At 36.5% G+C, this 22,197-nt stretch overlaps 1 protein-coding gene across 3 annotated transcripts in view; it reads right to left on the bottom strand.

Moving 5' to 3' along the window:
* Positions 1–4,170: 4,170 nt before the first annotated feature.
* The window catches only part of LOC115212407 (protein TBATA-like), a 39,374-nt gene continuing 21,347 nt past the window's right edge, over positions 4,171–22,197 (bottom strand). For all 3 annotated transcript variants that reach the window (XM_029781301.2, XM_036503289.1, XM_036503288.1), the window contains exons 4-8: positions 20,713–20,984; positions 13,851–13,932; positions 9,215–9,416; positions 5,121–5,251; positions 4,171–4,419 (exon numbers count right to left, since the gene is read on the bottom strand). In XM_029781301.2, the coding sequence (XP_029637161.1) occupies positions 4,340–4,419; positions 5,121–5,251; positions 9,215–9,416; positions 13,851–13,932; positions 20,713–20,984 (767 nt within the window). In that variant the 3' untranslated portion in view covers positions 4,171–4,339. The remainder of the gene's footprint in view (positions 4,420–5,120; positions 5,252–9,214; positions 9,417–13,850; positions 13,933–20,712; positions 20,985–22,197) is intronic.

Genomic DNA, 22,197 nt, shown 5'->3' with positions numbered 1-22,197 from the left:
ATTTCTTTACTACCCACAAGGGGCTAAACACAGAGGACAAACAAGGACATATATAGGTATTAAGTCGATTACATCGACCCCAGTGCGTAACTGGTATTTAATTTATCGACCCCGAAAGGATGAAAGGCAAAGTTGACCTCAGCAGAATTTGAACGTAGAACGTAATGGCAGACAAAATACGGCTATGCATTTAGCCCGGTGTGCTAACGATTCTGCCAGCTCACCATAGAAGTCACTTCTATCCCATCTCTAAACATTGCTGCTCACATTCTTATAAAACTTCCTTCTGTGGGTGTCTCTGCCCACTTATCCAGAACAATCCTCTGTATCATTTTACCTATATTCACCCCTTCTACACCTTGAGGTACCACCATCATCTCCACTCTCTTCATTTCTATCAGATAATTGAAAATAATTGGTAATGTGTATCACATATGAGACATGGATACCAGGGAAATATGTCTTGTGCATTACATGGGATACACAGAACAAGCCTAGTATTAATTAGCTATTACTCGGTTGTAACTCTGCCCAGATGGAGAACTAACCAGGACTTCTCAACAGCAACCACAATCATTATTTTGAGAAGCATCATTGAGTAAAGCCAATCTTGCACCTTGGTTTTAACCCTTTACTTTTTAAAACAAATTCTCAGTAGTAACGTCAATAAAGTTTAAAGGAAAAGCATGAAATTCACATCATTTCATTTCATTTAATTTTTCTAGCAAATAATTTAAAACGAAAATGTAAGATAATTAGTCACTTACTGCTCATTTCACTGAAATTTCCACTTTGAGTTTAATAGAAAAACATGTTGCACTTGTATTTTAAAAGCAGATGGTGTTTGCATAATTTTTTTATATCATGCTTACATCTGTCAGCACAGTGAAATATAGCAGCCTTCAAATTGATATGTTTTTCACGTTTTAACTGTATGCATTTTATTAAAGTAGTTCGTTGAAATAGTTGTAATTCAGTAATTAATTAACATTTTATGAAAGACATTCATCATCAGAGAGAATTTAGGGAACCATTACATATTAATTTAGGCATAATTTTATGGTTTTTATTTTAAATATCTGCAAGATGGTTCCAGTTGAATATAAAATTGGTTTTAATAGATTTATGTTCAATTTTCACCGTATTTTACATGTGAATAGACTTTCAATGAAATTCATCAATTTCTCAAACAAGAATTATGATACAAGAATTATGAAAATGTTCAAGCTTTGACGGTAGAATAAGAAAAGCAATAAATGAATAAATAAATTGATGTATTAATAAAAAAGAAGTTTAAGCATTTAAAATGATTTTCATTTTCTATTTTTTTAAATTAAAATAGAATTTTACTTTTAACATTCTTTCTTTTACTTGCTTTAGACACTGGACTGCAGCCATGCTGGGGCACCACCTTAAAGGGCTTTAGTTTAGCAAAATGATCCCAGTACTTATTTTTAAGTCTGGTACTTATTCTATCAGTCATTTCTGCTGAACTGTCAAGTTACAGGGATGTAAACAAACCAACACCGGTTGTGAAGCATGGAGGGCAAGAACAAATACAAACACAAAGACACACACATGCACACACGTTTATACATTCACACACACACACAATAGGCCACCACACAGTTTCCATATACCAAATTCACTTACAAGGCATTGTTTGGCTCTGAACCATAGTAGAAGATACCAGTGGAAGGTGGTGAACTGGCAAAGTCATTAGAATATTTGATAAATCACCTTGCAGCATTTATTTCAATTTTCTGCACCCTGAGTTCAATTCCACTGAAGTTAACTTTGCCTTTCACCTTCTCAAGGTTCATAAAAACAGCATAACCCAGAGTGGTGAGTTGGCAGAACAGTTAGAAAGTCAGGCAAGATGCCGTGCAGTATCCATACTGGATCTTTGTGTTCTGATGGCGATGATTATGACAGCACTGGTGCCAAGCTGTCTCAGCATTTCCCTTTGATAAATATCAGTAGTATGAAGATGAGAGACTACCATGTATGGGCAATTGCTAGTCTCTCAAAATAAATCATGTCCATGTCTATACATACATTAACAGATGCAAGGCCAATCTTATAGAGTCTAATAGGCCCTATTAGGAACCCCTAGAGCTTTGGTGTTGGAGAAGACTTTTACGGATTCCATGGACAGCGAGGCTCACCAATGGAGAAGTTCTTAAGCAGATAAGGCTGAAAATGTCGCTAGAAGCGAGGATCACCAAGCATAGATTGGCATATTTTGGTCATATTATGCAGAGAAAATCCCCTGGAGAAGGACATCATGCTCGGAATGGTCAGTGGCAAGAGAAGAAGAGGCCAACCAAGAACCCGCTGGCTTGACACCTTCACAAGTGACACAGGAATGGCCATAGCCAGTCTGAAAGAAACGGCTCAGGATAGAACTGATTGGAGGTCACTGATCCAACGAGTGACCGAGAGTCGACTTCGACTGAGTGGTTAGAAGAAGAAGAATTTTGTAAAACTCTATTTTTTTTTAACAGTGGATATGACATGTATTTAATCATTGTCATTTGTACCAAGTTTGACAGTCGTTAACTCTAATGTTTTGTCCTGACAATTCTTTGTTTTACAACATTGGAGAATTACATCATCACTTTTCAAAATACAATTCATAGTGTCTGATTATATTGTGAGTTTTCTCTTATAAATCAATTTTTGTGAACCCATGGATAGATAAAAAATTCGTGCTGTTTATGAATATGAGTTCTCTCATGGAACCAATGCATTCCAGACAGCTCGGAACATCAGTGAAGTGTTTAGTGAAGATGTGGCGAATGAGTACACTGTATGTCGATGTTTTGAAAAGTACCACATGAACTGAACGAGCATCAATTACATGTCATCTTGAAACTTGCTGTTCTTCACTTTCATAGCATAAAAGCAGACCATTTTTGCATCATATTGTTACATGTGATGAAAAATGGATTCTTTTCAATAATAGCAAGTGTTCTGCATGGTGGTTGGATAGAGACAAAGTGTCAAAACACAATCCAAAAAAGAATATTCACCAAAAAAAGCTAATGGTGTCTGACTGGTGGTCCAGTGCTGGTGTCATCCACTACAGCTTCATGAGATCTAGTAAGTCAATAACAGTAGATGTATACACCAAGCAATTGCATGAAATGATGAGTGAACTTGCAATTAAACAACCGAGATTGGTGAATACAGACAGGTCAATTTTCTTGCAAGATAATGCTTGACTACATGTTGCACAAAGAATGCTACTCAAGTTACAGGAACTGAACTTGGAAGTACTATGTCATCCACCATATTCACCAGACCTTACACCAACTGACCATCACATTTTCCAGGTATTAGACAACTTTTTGCAAGGAAAAACTTCAAATTTGCAGAAAATGTGAAAACAGCCTTTCATAATTTCATTACCTCTTGCTCTCCAGAATTCTTTACTGCTAACATAAATGAGCTACTGATAAAATGGCAAAAACTGAGTTGGTAATTTAGGTGCATACTTTGATTAACTGCATTGCTTTTTGTTGAGATAAAGATAGATGCAAATAGGTCAGACACCATATTGAAAGACTTTGGACAAAAATCATGCCTCCTCATTGATATGACTGTCCCAATCGATATAAACGTATCTGTCAAGATCTACCAAAAACTGAGCAAATATAAAGATCTTGAAGTAGAAATCAGCAAAATGTGGAACCTGAAAACTAAAACAATACCTGTTGTCATAGATACCCTGAGAATGATAGCAAAAGGGGCTGATTGCTATCTAGCTCAGATACCAGGAAACCCCAAAATAGCAGAAATTCAAAAGATAGTGATCATGGGAACTGCTCATATCCTACGCAAAATACTTTCTATGTAATCTCAAGTTTTAAAACAAACATAATTTTCCTATGGTTTCTTAGACATTCACTAGCACAACACTAAGTACAAAACCAAACATATGGCACCCTAGGCGTAACACCAACATGAACTTCCAACTTGTCTCTTGAGGTCTCTGGGTGAGACTTGGAGCCAACTTGTACAAGTGTAAAGCAAAAGTCAAACATAGAATAATAATAATAATAATTTATCTTGGTATAAAAGGTGGGCTACAGCAAATATTCTGCTCAATACCACAGATTTATTAGTCAGTTGTTTGACCATAACCAATTGAGCATGTCCCTTAGTGGCTGATAAAAGTGAAAAAAAAATAATGACAAGGACAGTAACAATAACAGTAGCATCCAGTCTCTGTGATCATGGATTCTTTAATGGAATTTGATAATTTTGAATATAAAAAGAAGATAAATCTAGAAATTTTATTTGACAGATCTTTAAATTTATTTAAAAAAAAAAATTATTGCTCCTCGGGTTTCCAGTTCAAAATTTCATCTCTCGATATATATGTTTCGGCTGATCTTCTCATTCCTTCATTGCCTGTGAAAATACAATAGAGTGCTTTAATTTTTGATATGTTCTGGTATTTTTCATTTAAATGTTGGGGAAACTCAGGTAACATATTAGATCATAGGGACACCAGATAAAAACTTAATCTTTGTGCTTGAGGAGACCTATTGAGTCAAGTTCATCAATATCAAAATAAAAATCAAATGGAAATTGTTGTTGTGATATCTGTGCCGGTGGCACATAAAAAGCACCATCTGAACGTGGCTGATGGCAACGCCGCCTTGACTGGCTTCTGTGCTGGTGGCACGTAAAAAGCACCCACTACATTCACGGAGTGGTTGGTATTAGGAAGGGTATCCATCTGTAGAAACACTGCCAGATCAGACTGGAGCCTGGTGCAGCCTCTTGGCTTCCCAGAGCCTGGTCAAACCGTCCAACCCATGCTAGCATTGAAAACAGACGTTAAATGATGATGATGATGTTAGAAATATAGACTTGACATATATATACATATATACGACGGGCTTCTTTCAGTTTCCGTCTACCAAATCCACCCACATGGTTTTGGTAGACCTGAGGCTATAGTAGAAGACACTTGCCCACGGTGCCATGCAGTGGGACTGAACCCAGAACCATGTGGTTGGTAAGCAAGCTACTTACCACACAGCCACTCCTGCACCAATGAAAAATTATTATTTTATAAAATTTACTATTACATAATTTATACATACAGCAATGATCTTTTAATTTGTCACTTTCATTTAATTTTGTGTCTGTTGGAGGTCTATTTGACACTGAATTCTGAAAATTCTGGTTTCCTGCTGCTTTTCCTTCAGGTTCAGTTGGACTTTCAAGAATTAACCTTCATAAATTAAAACAGAATGTTAAAGTTAATTAATTCATTTACTAAGAAATAAATTTGTAGAAAATCAAAGGATGTTCACAGACATAATGATGATAATAGCTGATGTATAGTTTCACATTTTCCCCCTTATGCTATTAGAAGTAAACCTCTTTCAGTTTTATCTGTTTTACTGGTACGATAATTCAAAGGTAGTTAGGACATGGTTTATCAGCGCTACAACATCAATCAAATTTAAGTTTACCTAAATGTGTTGTAGAAAATGCATATACATGCTTGTGCTTTACAAAGTCAATTAAATAATATACTTGTTAGGTTGAATGTGTATAAGAAGAAAATGACAAAACAAAAAAAAACAGAGATAATATATATATAAGTTGAATAATATATATAATATATATATAAGTTGAATGTTATTATATATATAATATATATATAAGTTGAATGTTATTATATATATAATATATATATAAGTTGAATGTTATTATATATATAGTATATATATATAAGTTGAATGTTTCGAATGGCAGTACCCCAGATTGGCCACAGCCCGTGAGCTGAAACTAGATAAAATAAAAAAAATAAAATAGATAAAAGATATATATTATAAACTGATAGAAATTAAGATTCCCCAATGATTTTACATCCAGCACAATGTTTCTTGTGATTTTAGGCAGTCAAAAAGAGAGCTGAGTCAAAAAGATTAAAGCCATGAAAGAGCTAAAATGGCAGACAGATGACTATTCTGCTATTGGTCAAATGAAACACATGACAAAACAGTGAAACAGTAAAATGTCCCCTGAATGTGGTCACTGTTAGAATTTATTACTATATTTTCTGAAATGCATTCAATTTTTTTGAAAATTTTAATTCATTAACCCTTTTAATACCAAACTGTTTAAGACTGCCTCTGCTCATAAGATACAAAACTCCTAATTCTTAATTTAAATTAATGCCTTCCATCATCATCACCACCAACACCACCACCACCACCATCATCATCATTTAATATTTGTTTTCCATGCTGGCATGGGTTGAATAGCTTGACATGAACTGACAGGACCAGGGCCTGCACACCAGGTTCAATAATCTGCTTTTACTGGGCTTTACAGCTGGATGGCCCTCCAAAAGCCAATTACTTTACAAAGTGTACTGGCTCCATTTTATGTAACACCAACATCAATGCTTTTTACATGGCACCAGACCCAACACTGGTGCTTTTTACATAGCACTTTGGTCTTAGGATACCAATACCGCTGTGGTGGGTTGGTCTTCTTGAGTACAGCAATGTGCCACATATCTCAGTCCTTTGTCATTTCCTGTGTAAGGCTCAAAATTTTGAGATCAGTCTTCAAAACTTTGTCCTATGTCTTCCTGGGTCTCCCTCTCCCACAACTTCCCTCCACTTAAGTGATTAGCCCTTGTTTATGTAACTGCCCTCATCTATCCATTTCATGTGACCAAACCAGCACAGTCTCCTCTCTTGTGCACTGCATATGATTCTGCTTAGGCCTAACTTTTCTCTCAGTACACTAGCACTCTTCTGTACATGTACACTGGCATTGCACATCCAGCATATATATATATATATATACATATATATATATATATATATATTCTTTTACTCTTTTACTTGTTTCAGTCATTTGACTGTGGCCATGCTGGAGCACCGCCTTTAGTCGAGCAAATCGACCCCAGGACTTATTCTTTGTAAGCCCAGTACTTATTCTATCAGTCTCTTTTGCCGAACCGCTAAGTGATGGGACGTAAACACACCAGCATCGGTTGTCAAGCAATGCTAGAGGGACAAACATATACACATACATATATATATATATATATATATATATATATATATATATATATATATATACAACAGGCTTCTTTCAGTTTCCGTCTATCAAATCCACTCACAAGGCTTTGGTCGGCCTGAGGCTATAGCAGAAGACACTTGCCCAAGATGCCATGCAGTGGGACTGACCCCGCAACCATGTGGTTGGTAAGCAAGCTACTTACCACACAATCTGAAATGTACAGTATTATATATCCATTATGACCAATTTTACCAATCAGTTTTGTGCTAGGGATTCAACAGAGTGTTAAGTAACAATCCGATTATGTAACTCTGCACTCATCAGAGGTAGATGATATTGAATGAAATATGGCAACTGCTCTCTTATCTATTTCTTATATATATATAAGAAATATATATAATACATATGTATATAAGAAATTGAGATGGCAAAGGAATAAATAGTTATCATATGAACTTCATTAGCTTACATCTGTTTCTGCTATAAGATGCAGTGAACTGATGGCTGAGTGCTGAGAGCACTGCTTCTTATAGCAGAATCAGATGCAAGCTAATTAAGGTCATTGTTTATTTCTTTGTCATCTCAACTTCTAATTACCACTCTGTACACAGGTGACACTTCATTTTGAAGCATATGTATTCTGAGTTCTACACTAGGTTGTTAGTATCGCCATACCTAAATGAAATATTAAAATATGTGTGCGCACATGTGTGTGTGTGTGCATACATGTGTGTGTGTGTATGTGTGTGTTTGCATGCATGTGTGTGTGTGCATGCGCATGTGTGCATGCGCATGTGTGTTTGCATGCATGCATGTGTATGTGTGTTTGTGTGTGTGTGTGCATGTGTGTGTGCGTGCATGCATGCATGTGTGTGTGTGCATGCATGCATGCATGTGTGGTGGTGTGTGTGTGTGTGTGCATATGAAAATATGCTTTAGTATGCCTTGCAGAGTATTACAAGATGTTCAAACCAGAGATATTTATTATCTCTGAGGAAGAAAATCAGATAATAAAATACCAAATTGTAATTATAATGAATATGTGAGATTTGCACAAAACATTTGAGCACGATTGCTTTAACATATATACAGGAGTGCATGGTGATTTATGCATGTAGTAAGCTGTTAATGAGAAAGGAATTAGTAAATAAAAATTTATACTAATTTATACTAATTAAAAAATTTATACTAATTAAAACTGCTTAACTTTAATTTTAATATTCACCAAACTTTGGACTCACAGAAGCAGTGACAAGTGACTGAGACCTTTGGCAAAATTCCGTGCTTGAGAAGACTTGTCAAGCCAAGTGAGATCATAGACATGGCTAATGCTAGTGTTTCATAACTGGCATGTAAGAAGTGGCACTTAAGAAGCATCCACTACACTCTTGGAGTGGTTGGCATTAGGAAGGGCATTCAGATGCAGAAACCATGCCAAATGAGATTGGAACCTGGTGTAGCTCCCCAGTTTACCAGTTTTCAGCCCAACTGTCCAACCCATGCCAGCATGGAAGACGGATCATCATCATCATCATCATCATCGTTTAACGTACGTTCTCCATGCTAGCATGGGTTGCACGGTTCGACCGGGGATCTGGGAAGCCAGAAGGCTGCATCAGGCTCCAGTCTTATCTGGCAGTGTTTCTACAGCTGGATGCCCTTCCTAATGCCAACCACTCCGTGAGTGTAGTGGGTGCTTTTTACAGGCGAGGCTGGCAATGGCCACGGTCGGATTGGTGCATTTTATGTGCCACCGGCATGGAAGCCAGTCGAGGCAGCACTGGCATCGGCCACGATTCGGATGGTGCTTTTTACGTGCCACCGGCACGGAAGCCAGTCGAGGCGGCGCTGGCATCGGCCACGATTTGGATAGTGCTTTTTACGTACCACCAGTCCAGGGGTCCTGGCAACTGCCGGGTGCCAGTCATAGGATTGGTTCAATTTTGATTCTGATTTCGATTTCGATTTCACTTGCCCCAACAGGTTTTCGCAATGATGATGATGATAACTAATGAACTGTTAGCTATTTAATTAGCCACAGTCAGAGATTTTGCTGGATAGAAACTATTTAGAGATTATTTGATATTTCTTGAAATTTTAAATGCTTATTTGAAGCATTTAAACAGGTGTAGTAAACTAAAAGGGTTACCTGTCTACTTTTGAAGATCTTTTCCTGTTTTCTTGATTAATATTATTGGAAAATGTTATATCTTTAACTGCTGTGTTCTCTCTTATAGGTGGCAGAGTTGTTATTTGGTGATGCTCTCTGCCATTCACATTTTGAACATTAACACTGTTATTTGTTTGGCTAAGAACAGCTGCTTTTATCAAGTTGCTCACCAAATTTTTCTCTGGAACATAAAATTTAATTAAACAATTTATTTAATATGGTTAATATCAAGTAATACAGAAGCAGTCCCAGTCAAAGAACCCAACAATTGCTTTATATCTGTTGTTAGACAATGCATGATGTCCATAGTAAAGACACTTAGATTTTTATATATTAGTTTGCATAACCATAACTGAATCCAGCACAATATCCCACAAATCTTTTATTTCGATTTTACATTCATATTTGTATTACAAAGTATGACTTCATAATATAAATATCCTTGTGTTAATTATTAGTGACATCTGTGGTTGCTTCAGGTAAAAATAAATCCAGGGCACTGATTATTAGGCGCAGGAGTGGCTGTGTGGTTAGTACCTTGCTTACCAACCACATGGTTCTGGGTTCAGTCCTACTGCTTGGCACCTTGGGCAAGTGTCTTCTACTATAGCCTCGGTCCAACCAAAGCCTAGTGAGTGGATTTGGTAGACGGAAACTGAAAGAAGCCTGTCGTATATATGTATATATATGTGTGTGTGTATTTGTGTGTCTGTGTTTGTTCCCCCAACATCGCTTGACAACCGATGCTGGTGTGTTTACGTCCCCGTAACTTAGCGGTTCGGCAAAAGAGACCGATAGAATAAGTACTAGGCTTCCAAAGAATAAGTCTTGGGGTCGATTTGCTCGACTAAAGGCGGTGCTCCAGCATGGCCGCAGTCATATGACTGAAACAAGTAAAAGAGTAAAAGAGTAAACCATAAAACAAAACAGAACCTGGTTAGATTTACCAACTTTCTATAAGTAAAGTGTCGTCTGTTATTTCATGGTACTTAGGGGAAATGAATTACTATTGAGTTAGCTTATTTGTAGGTGTATAAGATGCACTTTTTGTTATTTTTAAATGTATAAAAAAATTGTCTGGTGTGTAATGTGGTTGTATTACATATAGGAGACCAAGTGTTGTACTCTAGAGAGCTGGATAAGCATAAGTTTGCTCAGTACAATAATTGTTACAAACAATAAAATATTGAAAATGAGCCAAAATATTATAGTCTACGAATATAGACTTACAAAATGTTGCTATGGTACATTGATAGTTATGTGCTCAAGTGACATCATCTCGTTATACCTACCCCAGGATATATAACCCACTCCTGATATAAGTCTTACATCATTTAATTAATTATTTTTTTTTTTGTTTGTTTTATTGTTTTACTTGTTTCAGTCATTTGACTGCGGCCATGCTGGAGCACCGTCTTTAGTCAAGCAAATCGACCCCGGGACTTATTCTTTGTAAGCCCAGTACTTATTCTATCGGTCTCTTTTGCCGAACCGCTAAGTGACGGGGACGTAAACACACCAGGATCGGTTGTCAAGCAATGCTAGGGGGACAAACACACACATATATATATATATACATATATACGACAGGCTTCTTTCAGTTTCCGTCTACCAAATCCACTCACAAGGCATTGGTTGGCCCGGGGCTATAGCAGAAGACACTTGCCCAAGATGCCACGCAGTGGGACTGAACCCGGAACCATGTGGTTGGTTAGCAAGCTGCTTACCACACAGCCACTCCTGCGCCTATATTTATTGCATCAACTTTAAGAAACTTTTTTTAATTATCTAAATGGAAATTCTTCAAGAAAGATGAAAGGAATGTTTAATTTTCGTCTGTCTGTAATGAGTAAATGACAACAAAATCATAGCAGTGGTGTAGCACTCTAGTGGTCAATTGCAGTCACACAGAACACCATAGTCAAAAATACAAGTTTTATATCTTGTATGGCAATTCTGTTGACCAAACTATAAGCAAATATGTGGTTGAACTGAAAGATAAGTTGAAATATAGTGCTAGTATAATGTAGTTTGTGAAAGTGCAGCAAAACATGACAGAGCTTGTCTATAAAGTAAATAATTTTCCTTTTGGATTCAGTGGATTCAGTACAGAATATAGGAGAATATACTGGGCTCATCCAGTATATATATATATATATAGGCGCAGGAGTAGCTGTGTGATAAGTAGCTTGTTTACCAACCACATGGTTCCAGGTTCAGTCCCACTGCAAGGCACCTTGGGCAAGTGTCTTCTACTATGGCCTCGGGCTGACCAAAGCCTTGTGAGTGGATTTGGTAGATGGAAACTGAAAGAAGCCCGTCGTATATATGTATATATATATATATATATATATATATATATAATATAATTCGAGACAAAACCACTATTTTGCAAATCAAACAAGGATTTTTCCCTGTAAATTTGGATTTATTCCCTAATATTTATTATTATATATATATATATATATATATATAAAAATATATAATATATATATATATATATATATATATATATGCGTGTGTGTGTTCATGTGTCTGTGTTTGTCCCCCTAGCATTGCTTGACAATCGATGCTGGTGTGTTTATGTCCCTGTTACTTAGCGGTTCGGCAAAAGAGACCGATAGAATAAGTACTGGGCTTACAAAAGAATAAGTCCCGGGGTCGAGTTGCACGATTAAAGGCGGTGCTCCAGCATGGCCGCAGTCAAATGACTGAAACAAGTAAAAGAGTATATATATATATATTATCTGAAATGTACAGTATTATATATATAACAGTGTAAATGTTTAAAATGTGAATGGCAGAGCTGCCAAAAGTTAGCGAGAACATCATGCAAAGATGGCTGCAATTATCTGGTCTCTGTGTGTGCCACCCTGAACTGCAGACATCTAAATTAGTTTTGTGGAACCCACTTCATAGTTATGTAAGAAGAGGAAAGCATCATCACACATCAACCTGATTGCAAACACTGGCCTGGAATGTATTCAGGACCTTGAGGCAGTGATGTTGGAGCAAGATGTGTGGCAGGTGGACTTTGTTGCCATGGCCCAAGTTGGTACCTGACCTGCTGCTGAATGCTCCTGCTGAGACCCCCTTCGGTCATGACTGACCATGGGATTTCACCTAGAAAGTTACCCTCCCAGGTACAAGTCCGGGCAAGGTTGTTTATGGAGGACCAGCAGTCGCCCATGCATACTGGTCTCCCTGCTCCACGCAACCAGTCTCATCCAAGGGAAAGGTAAAGGGGTTGATACAGTTTGGTACCTTTGACGTCGCAACTCATTTCTACAGCTGAGTGAACTGGAGCAACTTGAAATAAAGTGTCTTGCTCAAGAACACAACACGCAGCCCGGTCCAGGATTCGAACTCACGACCTCACGATCATAAGCTCGATGCTCAAACCACTGAGCCATGTGCCTTCACCTGACCATAAGAATAATAAATAAGGTGTATAGCTTAGCGGTTAGGGTATTCAGCTCATGATCATAAGGCCATCAGTATTATTTCCAGTGGTGCGTTGTGCCCTAGAGCAAGACACTCTATTTCATGTTGCTCCAGTCCACTCAGCTGGCAAAAATGAGGTGTACCTGTGATTCAAAGGACCAGCCTTGACACATTCTGTGTCACACTGAATCTCCCTCAGAACAATGTTAAGGGTACACATATCCAGGCAGGGCTCAGCAACTTGCACATTAATTTCACAAACAAGCTGTTCTTTTGATCAGATCAGCCAGAACACTGATTCTTGTAACTGATGGAATGCCAGAAAAATAAAGTTTAAATATGAGAAGTTTATGGTATCATACTTATTCCTATATATTGTCACAGCATTGCATTTACATGCACAGAATCATACATTTTCCCTGACAAAACTATTCTAAAATATCTTTCAATAAGTATATGATGAAACATACTAAATTTGTTTTTTCCACAAAGTATACTTGTAAAACAGAAGTGTGTCTTATGTGAGAATGCATCTTATACACTGACAAATACTGCATTTATTTATTTAATTTATTTTATATTGCCTTACTGGCACTTGTGCTGGTGCTACATGAAAAAACATTCAAGCGAGGTCGTTGCCAGTGATGCTGGACTGGCTCCTGTGCAGGTGGCATGTAAAAAACACCATTTGAGTGTGGCCGTTGCCAGTACCGCCTGATTGGCCCTCGTGCCTGTGGCATGTAAAAGCACCCACTACACTCTTGGAGTGGTTGGCGTTAGGAAGGGCATCCAGCTGTAGGAACTCTGCCAGATCAAATTGGAGCCTGATGCAGCCATCTGGTTCACCAGACCTCAGTCAAATCGTCCAACTCATGCTAGCATGGAAAGCGGACGTTAAAAGATGTTGATGATGATCATGATGATGATGATGATGATGATGATTGCCCTCTAGAAAGGCAATAATTCTGAATAGAAACTGTTTTGGACTGTGTCAGCATGTCCAATCCATGATAGCATGGAAGTAAAATAATAATAATGTTAATGATGATGATGTACATGTGTGAGCATGTGTATGAATATGTATACGCATGTATATATACATATATATGAATTATTTACTGTCTAAAATAGCATAACTTTATAGCTTGAATAATAGAGTTGATTTTTATACCTCTATCACTGGCACATATTAACCATCCTTGAATAGCATCCATATCACTGGTCTGAAGAATCTGACATAATATAGATAACACCTGATTAAAGAGAAAAAAGAAGCATATTAATATTTAGATTTAGATTTAATTGAGCAATGGAAGTGATGGCTAATAAAATTGACCATCACATCACCATATTCTATTTTCTTATTTTTCATGAGTTCAGAGATGGATAAGGCTGCAGCCTTTACCTTGTTTCTAAGTGTATGAATGACAAAGATTACAACACTCTCCCACCACCCTGAATGAGATGACATTCTGTCACAGACATTACCATATTAATTCTTCTTTATTAAAACAGCCTATGTTTAAGCAAAAGAAGTTAATAGTTTGAGGTTCTAAGGCCAAGAAAATTCATAATAGTTGTAAACTACTTTATATTATATAAAGCTTGAGGTTCTTGAATATCATTCTTCCCACTGTGTATTAGCAGAATAAATATTGCATTCAAATTTTGGCACAAGGCCAGCAATTTTGAGGGGAGGAGGCAATTTGATTACTTTCAGCCTAAAATGCTCAACTGGGACTTATTTCATCACTCTCTAAGGGATAAAAAGCAGAGTCAGCCTTGGTGGAATTTGAACACAGAACATAATAATGGATGAAATGCCACTAACATTGTGCTAATAATTCTGCCAGCTTGCTATCTTTTTTTCAGAATAACTAGAAGCAACTTTGATCTCTTTATTATCTATTCTATCAAATTTTAGTCTTCTACCTAACTGAAAGAAAATGACTGTGGAGGAGCAGATGATGTCACTTCCTGAAATTTTTATATTCTGAGATTGATAATACAGGATTCAATCAATAAAATCCATTTTTATAAATTAAAAAAAATTAAATCCCCATCTAAGAGCTAGAAGGAAATTATTATTATTATTATTATTATTATTATTATTATTATTATTATTATTATTTTTTATTATTATTATTATTATTATTATTATTATTATTATTATTATTATTATTATTATTATTATTATTATTATTATTATTATTATTATTATTATTATTATTATTATTATTATTATTTGTATCAGTTGTACTGTGGAATGGTTGACACTGTAGAGTGTTGTGCTGAGATACACAACTTCGTAGTCTGTGTTTAAATCCTACTGGGGTTTTCTTGACCTTTTGTTTTAATTCCGGAATTAACCCTTTCATTACCAACCCGGCTGAAACTGGCTCTGGCCCTGAGTACAAATGTCTTGTTTTCATAAGTTTTGAATTAAAATCTTCCACCAAACCTTAGTCACAATTTATGTTCCTAACACTAGCCGAATGATAACTAAGTTATTTTACTAAATTCTTTGTTATATTTAAAGTAACTGAAAGAAATACAGAGCATCTCAAAATAAATACAGTAACGAAAGGGTTAATTAGATAACAGGTTGGTTGTATCAGCAATGCTTCTCTCTATAATCATGAAACCTTGTGCCAAAGTTAGAATGTTACATAAACCTTTAAAAGTGGATGCTTTTAGATGCCTGTCTAGTGACTAAATGGACAAATGTGGACCAAGAATAAAATTCTCTGATACTCCAATTTGAATGACTGGAAACAGATTCTATTTAGTCTTTCTCTTTATCCTTGGTCTCTTAAGTCTCAGAAAGATGATTCTGCAATTTCTTGATGAACACCCTTCACAAATGATTTGTTTATAATGACAAAATGTCTCTACTGTATATGGACTCACTTCTCCATCAAATCAATATCGTCTGTACAGGTGCATGGTGTGCCACACATGAGATACAAAGCTGATTGTAAAGCAGGAAAGAAGTATTCAGTCATTGCCCTCATCTAAAATGTTTCCAGCTTCAAACTTGGAATTCCCCATTCATTGAACAGTCCCACCACAGTGCCTTCAAATATCACTCACAGCCTGGACAATTATTTTTTGTTTACAAAACCAACTGACTGTTGTGTATTTCTTTCTCATGTAGAAAAGTTACCTTCAGCCATTTGAGTTTGATGAGTTGCCTATACAGCTAAGTGCTTTATAGGTGTGAAACCAATGGTCACTCTATGACTGGCCATAACTTTTAACTTCATATGCTCGAAATGAGGAGTAGATGGACAGCCAACAACTGATGAAGGGTCGTTCTTTATGTTACTTGTCCTGTTTTTCATTTGTTTCTCTCATTGTTTGCATATCAACTCATTTGCTTTCGTATTTCATGTTGTTTATGGTTTGCAATGTCCTGTACCCATATATGGATATATATATATTTATGTATGCATATATATATATATATATATATATATAAGAATAAATGTTTTTATATATAAAGAACGTGAAATACAGGAAGGGACGAACACGGAACACAGACAAATCATTCGAAGCCTTCAATCTTCAGTCAGACACCGAATCATCATAGCAAATTTCGGCTGTTCAATTCTGATATTTGCTCCAACTCGGCCAGCCCCAAGAAAAAAACTAAGCTGTAAGCATTAGATTTCTTGGTAGAAGACAAGAATGTAAACGCAAGAGACGGATGTAAATACAAGAGACGAAAACGAAATTGAAAACAGTAATGGATAAACAAAATATAACGGTGGTTGTCTTACGACTTTAGACCAAATGAGACAAAAACAACAACATATATATATAATATATATATATAATATATATATATATAAGAATAAATGTTTTTATATATAAAGAACGTGAAATACAGGAAGGGACGAACACGGAACACAGACAAATCATTCGAAGCCTTCAATCTTCAGTCAGACACCGAATCATCATAGCAAATTTCGGCTGTTCAATTCTGATATTTGCTCCAACTCGGCCAGCCCCAAGAAAAAAACTAAGCTGTAAGCATTAGATTTCTTGGTAGAAGACAAGAATGTAAACGCAAGAGACGGATGTAAATACAAGAGACGAAAACGAAATTGAAAACAGTAATGGATAAACAAAATATAACGGTGGTTGTCTTACGACTTTAGACCAAATGAGACAAAAACAACAACATATATATATATATATATATATATATATATATGCTGGAGGTACGTAAAAAGCACCCACTACACTCACTGGAGCCTGGTGCAGCCTCCTAGCTTCCCAGACCCTGGTTGAACTGTCCAACCCATGCTAGCATGGAAAGCGGACGTTAAATGATTATGATGATATATATATGCAAAAATGCTAGTTCTAAAATCTCCTTAAGAGTCCAACGCAGTAGTTGTACTGACAAGTAATATTCGTAGCCACTTTAACATGGCTGTCGGTTTAAACGGACTCTATTCCGATTTTTTAATCTCAAGAGGACGTCTCCTCTAGCCGGTTAATGATGTACAGCTAGATCCAATAAATTGCTAGCATTTGTTGCTTGTTGTAAAATCAGTGATTGTGTGTTCACTTGAAATATATATATTTTGCGAGCAGAAGCAAGCTACTACCATCTCTAGCAGATGAGGTGTCCAGTACTGAGGAGTGGCAGAAATAACCGAAAACCAGAACTGGTCTATTGGTCCCATCACTAGAAGGTGGTAGGGGTTTGCTCCCCTGCTTGCAGTTTATCGGCAGCTGTGCATCGTTAACCAGCTAGAGGAGATGTCCTCTTGGGGTTAAAAAACTGCAGTAGAGTCTGTTTGTATGGACAGCAATGCTAAAGTGGCTATGAATATTATATGTATGTATATATATATATATATATATATATATATATATATATATATATATATATATAAAAAAGGAAATGAAGAAAATGCTGACAAATAATTGAAGTAATTTAAGTAATTTAATTAGGTGAAAGTTCTTTTTACCGGTTGCGCATTTGTTATGCTTATCAAAATATAAAAGAGAGATTAGAGTTCCTTTCTTATAGAATTTTTCCTCTTATCAGATAAGAGGAAAAATGAAGAAAATGCTGACAAATAATTGAAGTAATTTAAGTAATTTAATTAGGTGAAAGTTCTTTTTACCGGTTGCGCATTTGTTATGCTTATCAAAATATAAAAGAGAGATTAGAGTTCCTTTCTTATAGAATTTTTCCTCTTATCAGATAAGAGGAAAAATTCTATAAGAAAGGAACTCTAATCTCTCTTTTATATTTTGATAAGCATAACAAATGCGCAACCGGTAAAAAGAACTTTCACCTAATTAAATTACTTAAATTACTTCAATTATTTGTCAGCATTTTCTTCATTTCCTTTTTTATATATCACCACTCGTGTTCGACATCTCCTTTTTTTAAATATATATATATATATATATATATATATATATATAATAATAATAAATATTAGGGAATAAATCCAAATTTACAGGGAAAAAATCAGATTTAGGATTAAATCGATTTTATAGTAAAATATTATAAAATATTATTCGAGACAAAACCACTATTTTGCAAAACAAACAAGGAAAGACTTAATTAATACATAAAATTTTAATAAATAGTCAAAAAAACCGCCACTACAATCGTTTCTTGTCTTGATCGACAATCTTCAGGTGGACTTCCAATCTTCACCTTTTCCTCCATGGCAGGTCATGTTTTCATGCTGTTGTTATCCGTAGATTTATTGCAGGAACTTTGTCATAGCAGTTGGGGTAACAGTCTTAATAAAATAGATGGAATGAGTAAAATATTTTATTAGGTACGACACATGTTTCGACCTGTTCTGAGTCTCTTCAGGTACATCTATAAACAGAGTCTAACTAGAGATTTTCTGATTCGGTTTTACATACTGCTCCATGTCCATCACCAGAGGAACATAAATTTCCAAACAGTTCTTATTCAAAGTGATAAGTTCTCAGAGAGTAGATACATTTTCCAAAATTTGAGCAGGTGGAAGTCTTCTTGCAACTGCTGCGATAATTATTAACTGGTAATTGAACGGTAAATGTGTATTTTTATATACCTTGGACTTGCCACCTCAATGTTTTTTGTCAAGAGTTTCACGAACGGCTGGAGGTGAAACTCTTGACAAAAAACATTGAGGTGGCAAGTCCAAGGTATATAAAAATACACATTTACCGTTCAATTACCAGTTAATAATTATCGCAGCAGTTGCAAGAAGACTTCCACCTGCTCAAATTTTGGAAAATGTATCTACTCTCTGAGAACTTATCACTTTGAATAAGAACTGTTTGGAAATTTATGTTCCTCTGGTGATGGACATGGAGCAGTATGTAAAACCGAATCAGAAAATCTCTAGTTAGACTCTGTTTATAGATGTACCCGAAGAGACTCAGAACAGGTCGAAACATGTGTCGTACCTAATAAAATATTTTACTCATTCCATCTATTTTATTAAGACTGTTACCCCAACTGCTATGACAAAGTTCCTGCAATAAATCTACGGATAACAACAGCATGAAAACATGACCTGCCATGGAGGAAAAGGTGAAGATTGGAAGTCCACCTGAAGATTGTCGATCAAGACAAGAAACGATTGTAGTGGCGGTTTTTTTGACTATTTATTAAAATTTTATGTATTAATTAAGTCTTTCCTTGTTTGTTTTGCAAAATAGTGGTTTTGTCTCGAATAATATTTTATATATATATATATATATATATATATATATATATATATATATCATCATTATCATCATCGTTTAACATCCGTTTTCCATGCTAGCATGGGTTGGCTGGTTCGACCAGGGTCTGGGAAGCCTAGAGGCTGCACCAAGCACCAGTCTGATCTGGCAGTGTTTCTACAGCTGGATGCCCTTCCCAATGCCAACCACTCCGTGAGTGTAGTGGGTGCTTTTTACGTGCGATATATATATATATATAAACAAAGCGATGTCACTAGAAAAACCAAATGCTACGTAATGAACTTCATTAGCTTATAGCTATTTCTGCTATAAGATGTCACAGACTCTTAGTTGAGTACCTGAATAACTTCCTATAGATTCATCAGAGCCTTGAATATGAAGTGCACGTTATTTAGGAAATTTACATCTTCAGAACACACAGGTGTTATGAGTGAGAAAGTTTATATTGGTGGGTATGGAAAGTTCCATCTCAAGGTAGAATGGGTTGTGTGGTGAGTTTTTGTAGGAGTTAAATCCATAGTGATCAACATCGTTGTTGTTGTTGTTATTCTTGTTGTTGTTGAAGTTGTAAGCTCTCTGTTTGAGTCTTGTAATAAGTCATTGGAACAGTGCTGTAGAATTGCAAGGTAAGCCTTCCTTAGTGGTATGGGTATGTTCTTAACCAACATTCTGAAAGACAATGCTAGTTCTGGTGTGATTTGAGCTTAGAACAAAGGAGATGAAGCTTAATATTAAAAGTCATCAAGTCTGACATTCTACATTTCTGTCAAATCCCTGCTCTGATAACAGCAAGGGAGACTCTGTGTGGTCACTCAATCTGCTAGAAATGGTAGTGAAATTTCCTTCAACTGATACCCTACCATTGCCTTGATTAAAACCTCAACCAGGTCCATGAGTATCTTTAGTGGAGTACATTTTGTTGTAAAGATTCAAAGCCAGATTTCTCCTATCAATTCAATTCAATTCAATTTTTATTGGCTCAAAAAACAAAAGCAAGGCCATGTAGGGGGACAGGGAGTTAAGTACAGGGAGGGTGGTCATACAAAGAGTTCAGGCCATTTCTGGTCATAGAGGCACTGAAAAGGGACCTGGACATGACCCCTTCCTACTTTGACTAAATCATAAAAAAGAAATGTAGCCTTTGATATAAAGTGTCCAAGAGAAGAATAAAGAGGTCAAAACTGGAATGTCTTTCATCATAAATCTGCTCAGTCAAGGCTGACCAGTGACTAACAACAACTTCTAGACCTATCAAATTATAAGAATATTTACAGAAATAATGTATTCTACATGTTCAAAGATAGGCAACTCACAATGTTTTCTAATTCTTGTTGGTCAACTATACCTAGTGCTGGATTGGCAAATAATTCTCTTTGTCCAGTATGCATCCGATGTTTTGAGATTGCTCTAGATGGAGGTGGAATTAAACGACCGGTTTCTGAAGAATACATACAACCACTTGAATGAGATTTTCTGTTCTTTGCTTTGTTAGGAAGTTGACTTTTTACATTTGTATTCTGCATTGAAAGTCCTAACTGGTTTGTAAAGTTGTGAAATTCATCGTTCCAATCCTCCATTAAGGCTACTGTAAATGAAATTAATTTTTAAAATATAGTAACATGCACAACATATTTTGAAATATTAGATACAAGATGAGATAGGTGTGGTTGATGCTTGAGCATTTGTTAACTGATGTATGTAGAGGGTTGAAGCTCATAGAGGATGAACAAAATATTTAGCATCTTGGGGAGGTGAGAGTAAAACAGCATGGATTACAAAGTGTAGGTAGATGGTATGATGGCTGTGTAGCTAACTAGTTCAGAGGGTTTGTAGCTACCATAGAAGGGATACAGGGATGAAGCAGCATACATATGAAACAGCAACAAATTGCTGAGAGAGTTCTAGCAAATTTGCTAATATCCTTCATGTACTTTAGGATGTGATCTAGGATATTTATGTGTACAGCAGCAGGACTCCCTTAGATAAATAAGCAGTAATTCAATCACCATCATCATTTAACGTCCGCTTTCCATGCTGGCATGGGTTGGACAGTTCAACTGGGGTCTGGGAAGCCAGAAGGCTGCACCAGGCCCAGTCTAATCTGGCAGTGTTTCTACAGCATGATGCCCTTCCTAACGCCAACCACTCTGTGAGTGTAGTGGGTGCTTTTTACGTGCCAGACGAGGCTGGCAGACGGCCACGATTGGATGGTGCTTTTTACGTGCCACCGGCATGGAGGCCAGTCGGGCGGCACTGGCTACAGCCACCAGGGCTATATTTCCAAGCCTTAGACTTTGAGATACAGTTTTGGTTACATAATACATATTGTTGACCCTGCCAGTGCTGGTGCCACATAAAAAGTATCCAGTCCTCACTGTAAAGTAGTTGGCATTTGGAAGGGCATCCAGCAGTAAAAAACCATGCCAAAACTGATCTTGCCTGTGCTGGTGCCATGTAAAAAGTACTCAGTCCACTCTGTAGGGTGGTTGGTGTTGGGAAGGGCATCCAGCTGTAAAAACCATGCCAAAACAGACACTGAAGCCTGGTGTAGTCTTCTGCCTAGCCAGTTCCTGTCAAATTGTCTAACCCATGCCAGCATGGAAAATGGACATTAAATGATGATAATGATAAGTTATCATGAGAAATCATCAGACTCTGTGAGACATAACATTTGTTGAAATGTGAAATTTTATATAGTTCATGTGTGGGGATAATGTGGTACTCCAAGACAGCTTTCTTAATATGTGTAGTGATTGTGCCTTGGTACTCTCATAGAAGGTTAGTATGTCATACCTCCA

Source organism: Octopus sinensis, linkage group LG5 (genome assembly GCF_006345805.1).
Source record: "Octopus sinensis linkage group LG5, ASM634580v1, whole genome shotgun sequence".
Taxonomy (NCBI): domain Eukaryota; kingdom Metazoa; phylum Mollusca; class Cephalopoda; order Octopoda; family Octopodidae; genus Octopus; species Octopus sinensis.
The sequence above is the reverse complement of the archived record's forward strand: the minus strand, read 5'-3'. Positions and strand labels throughout refer to the sequence as shown.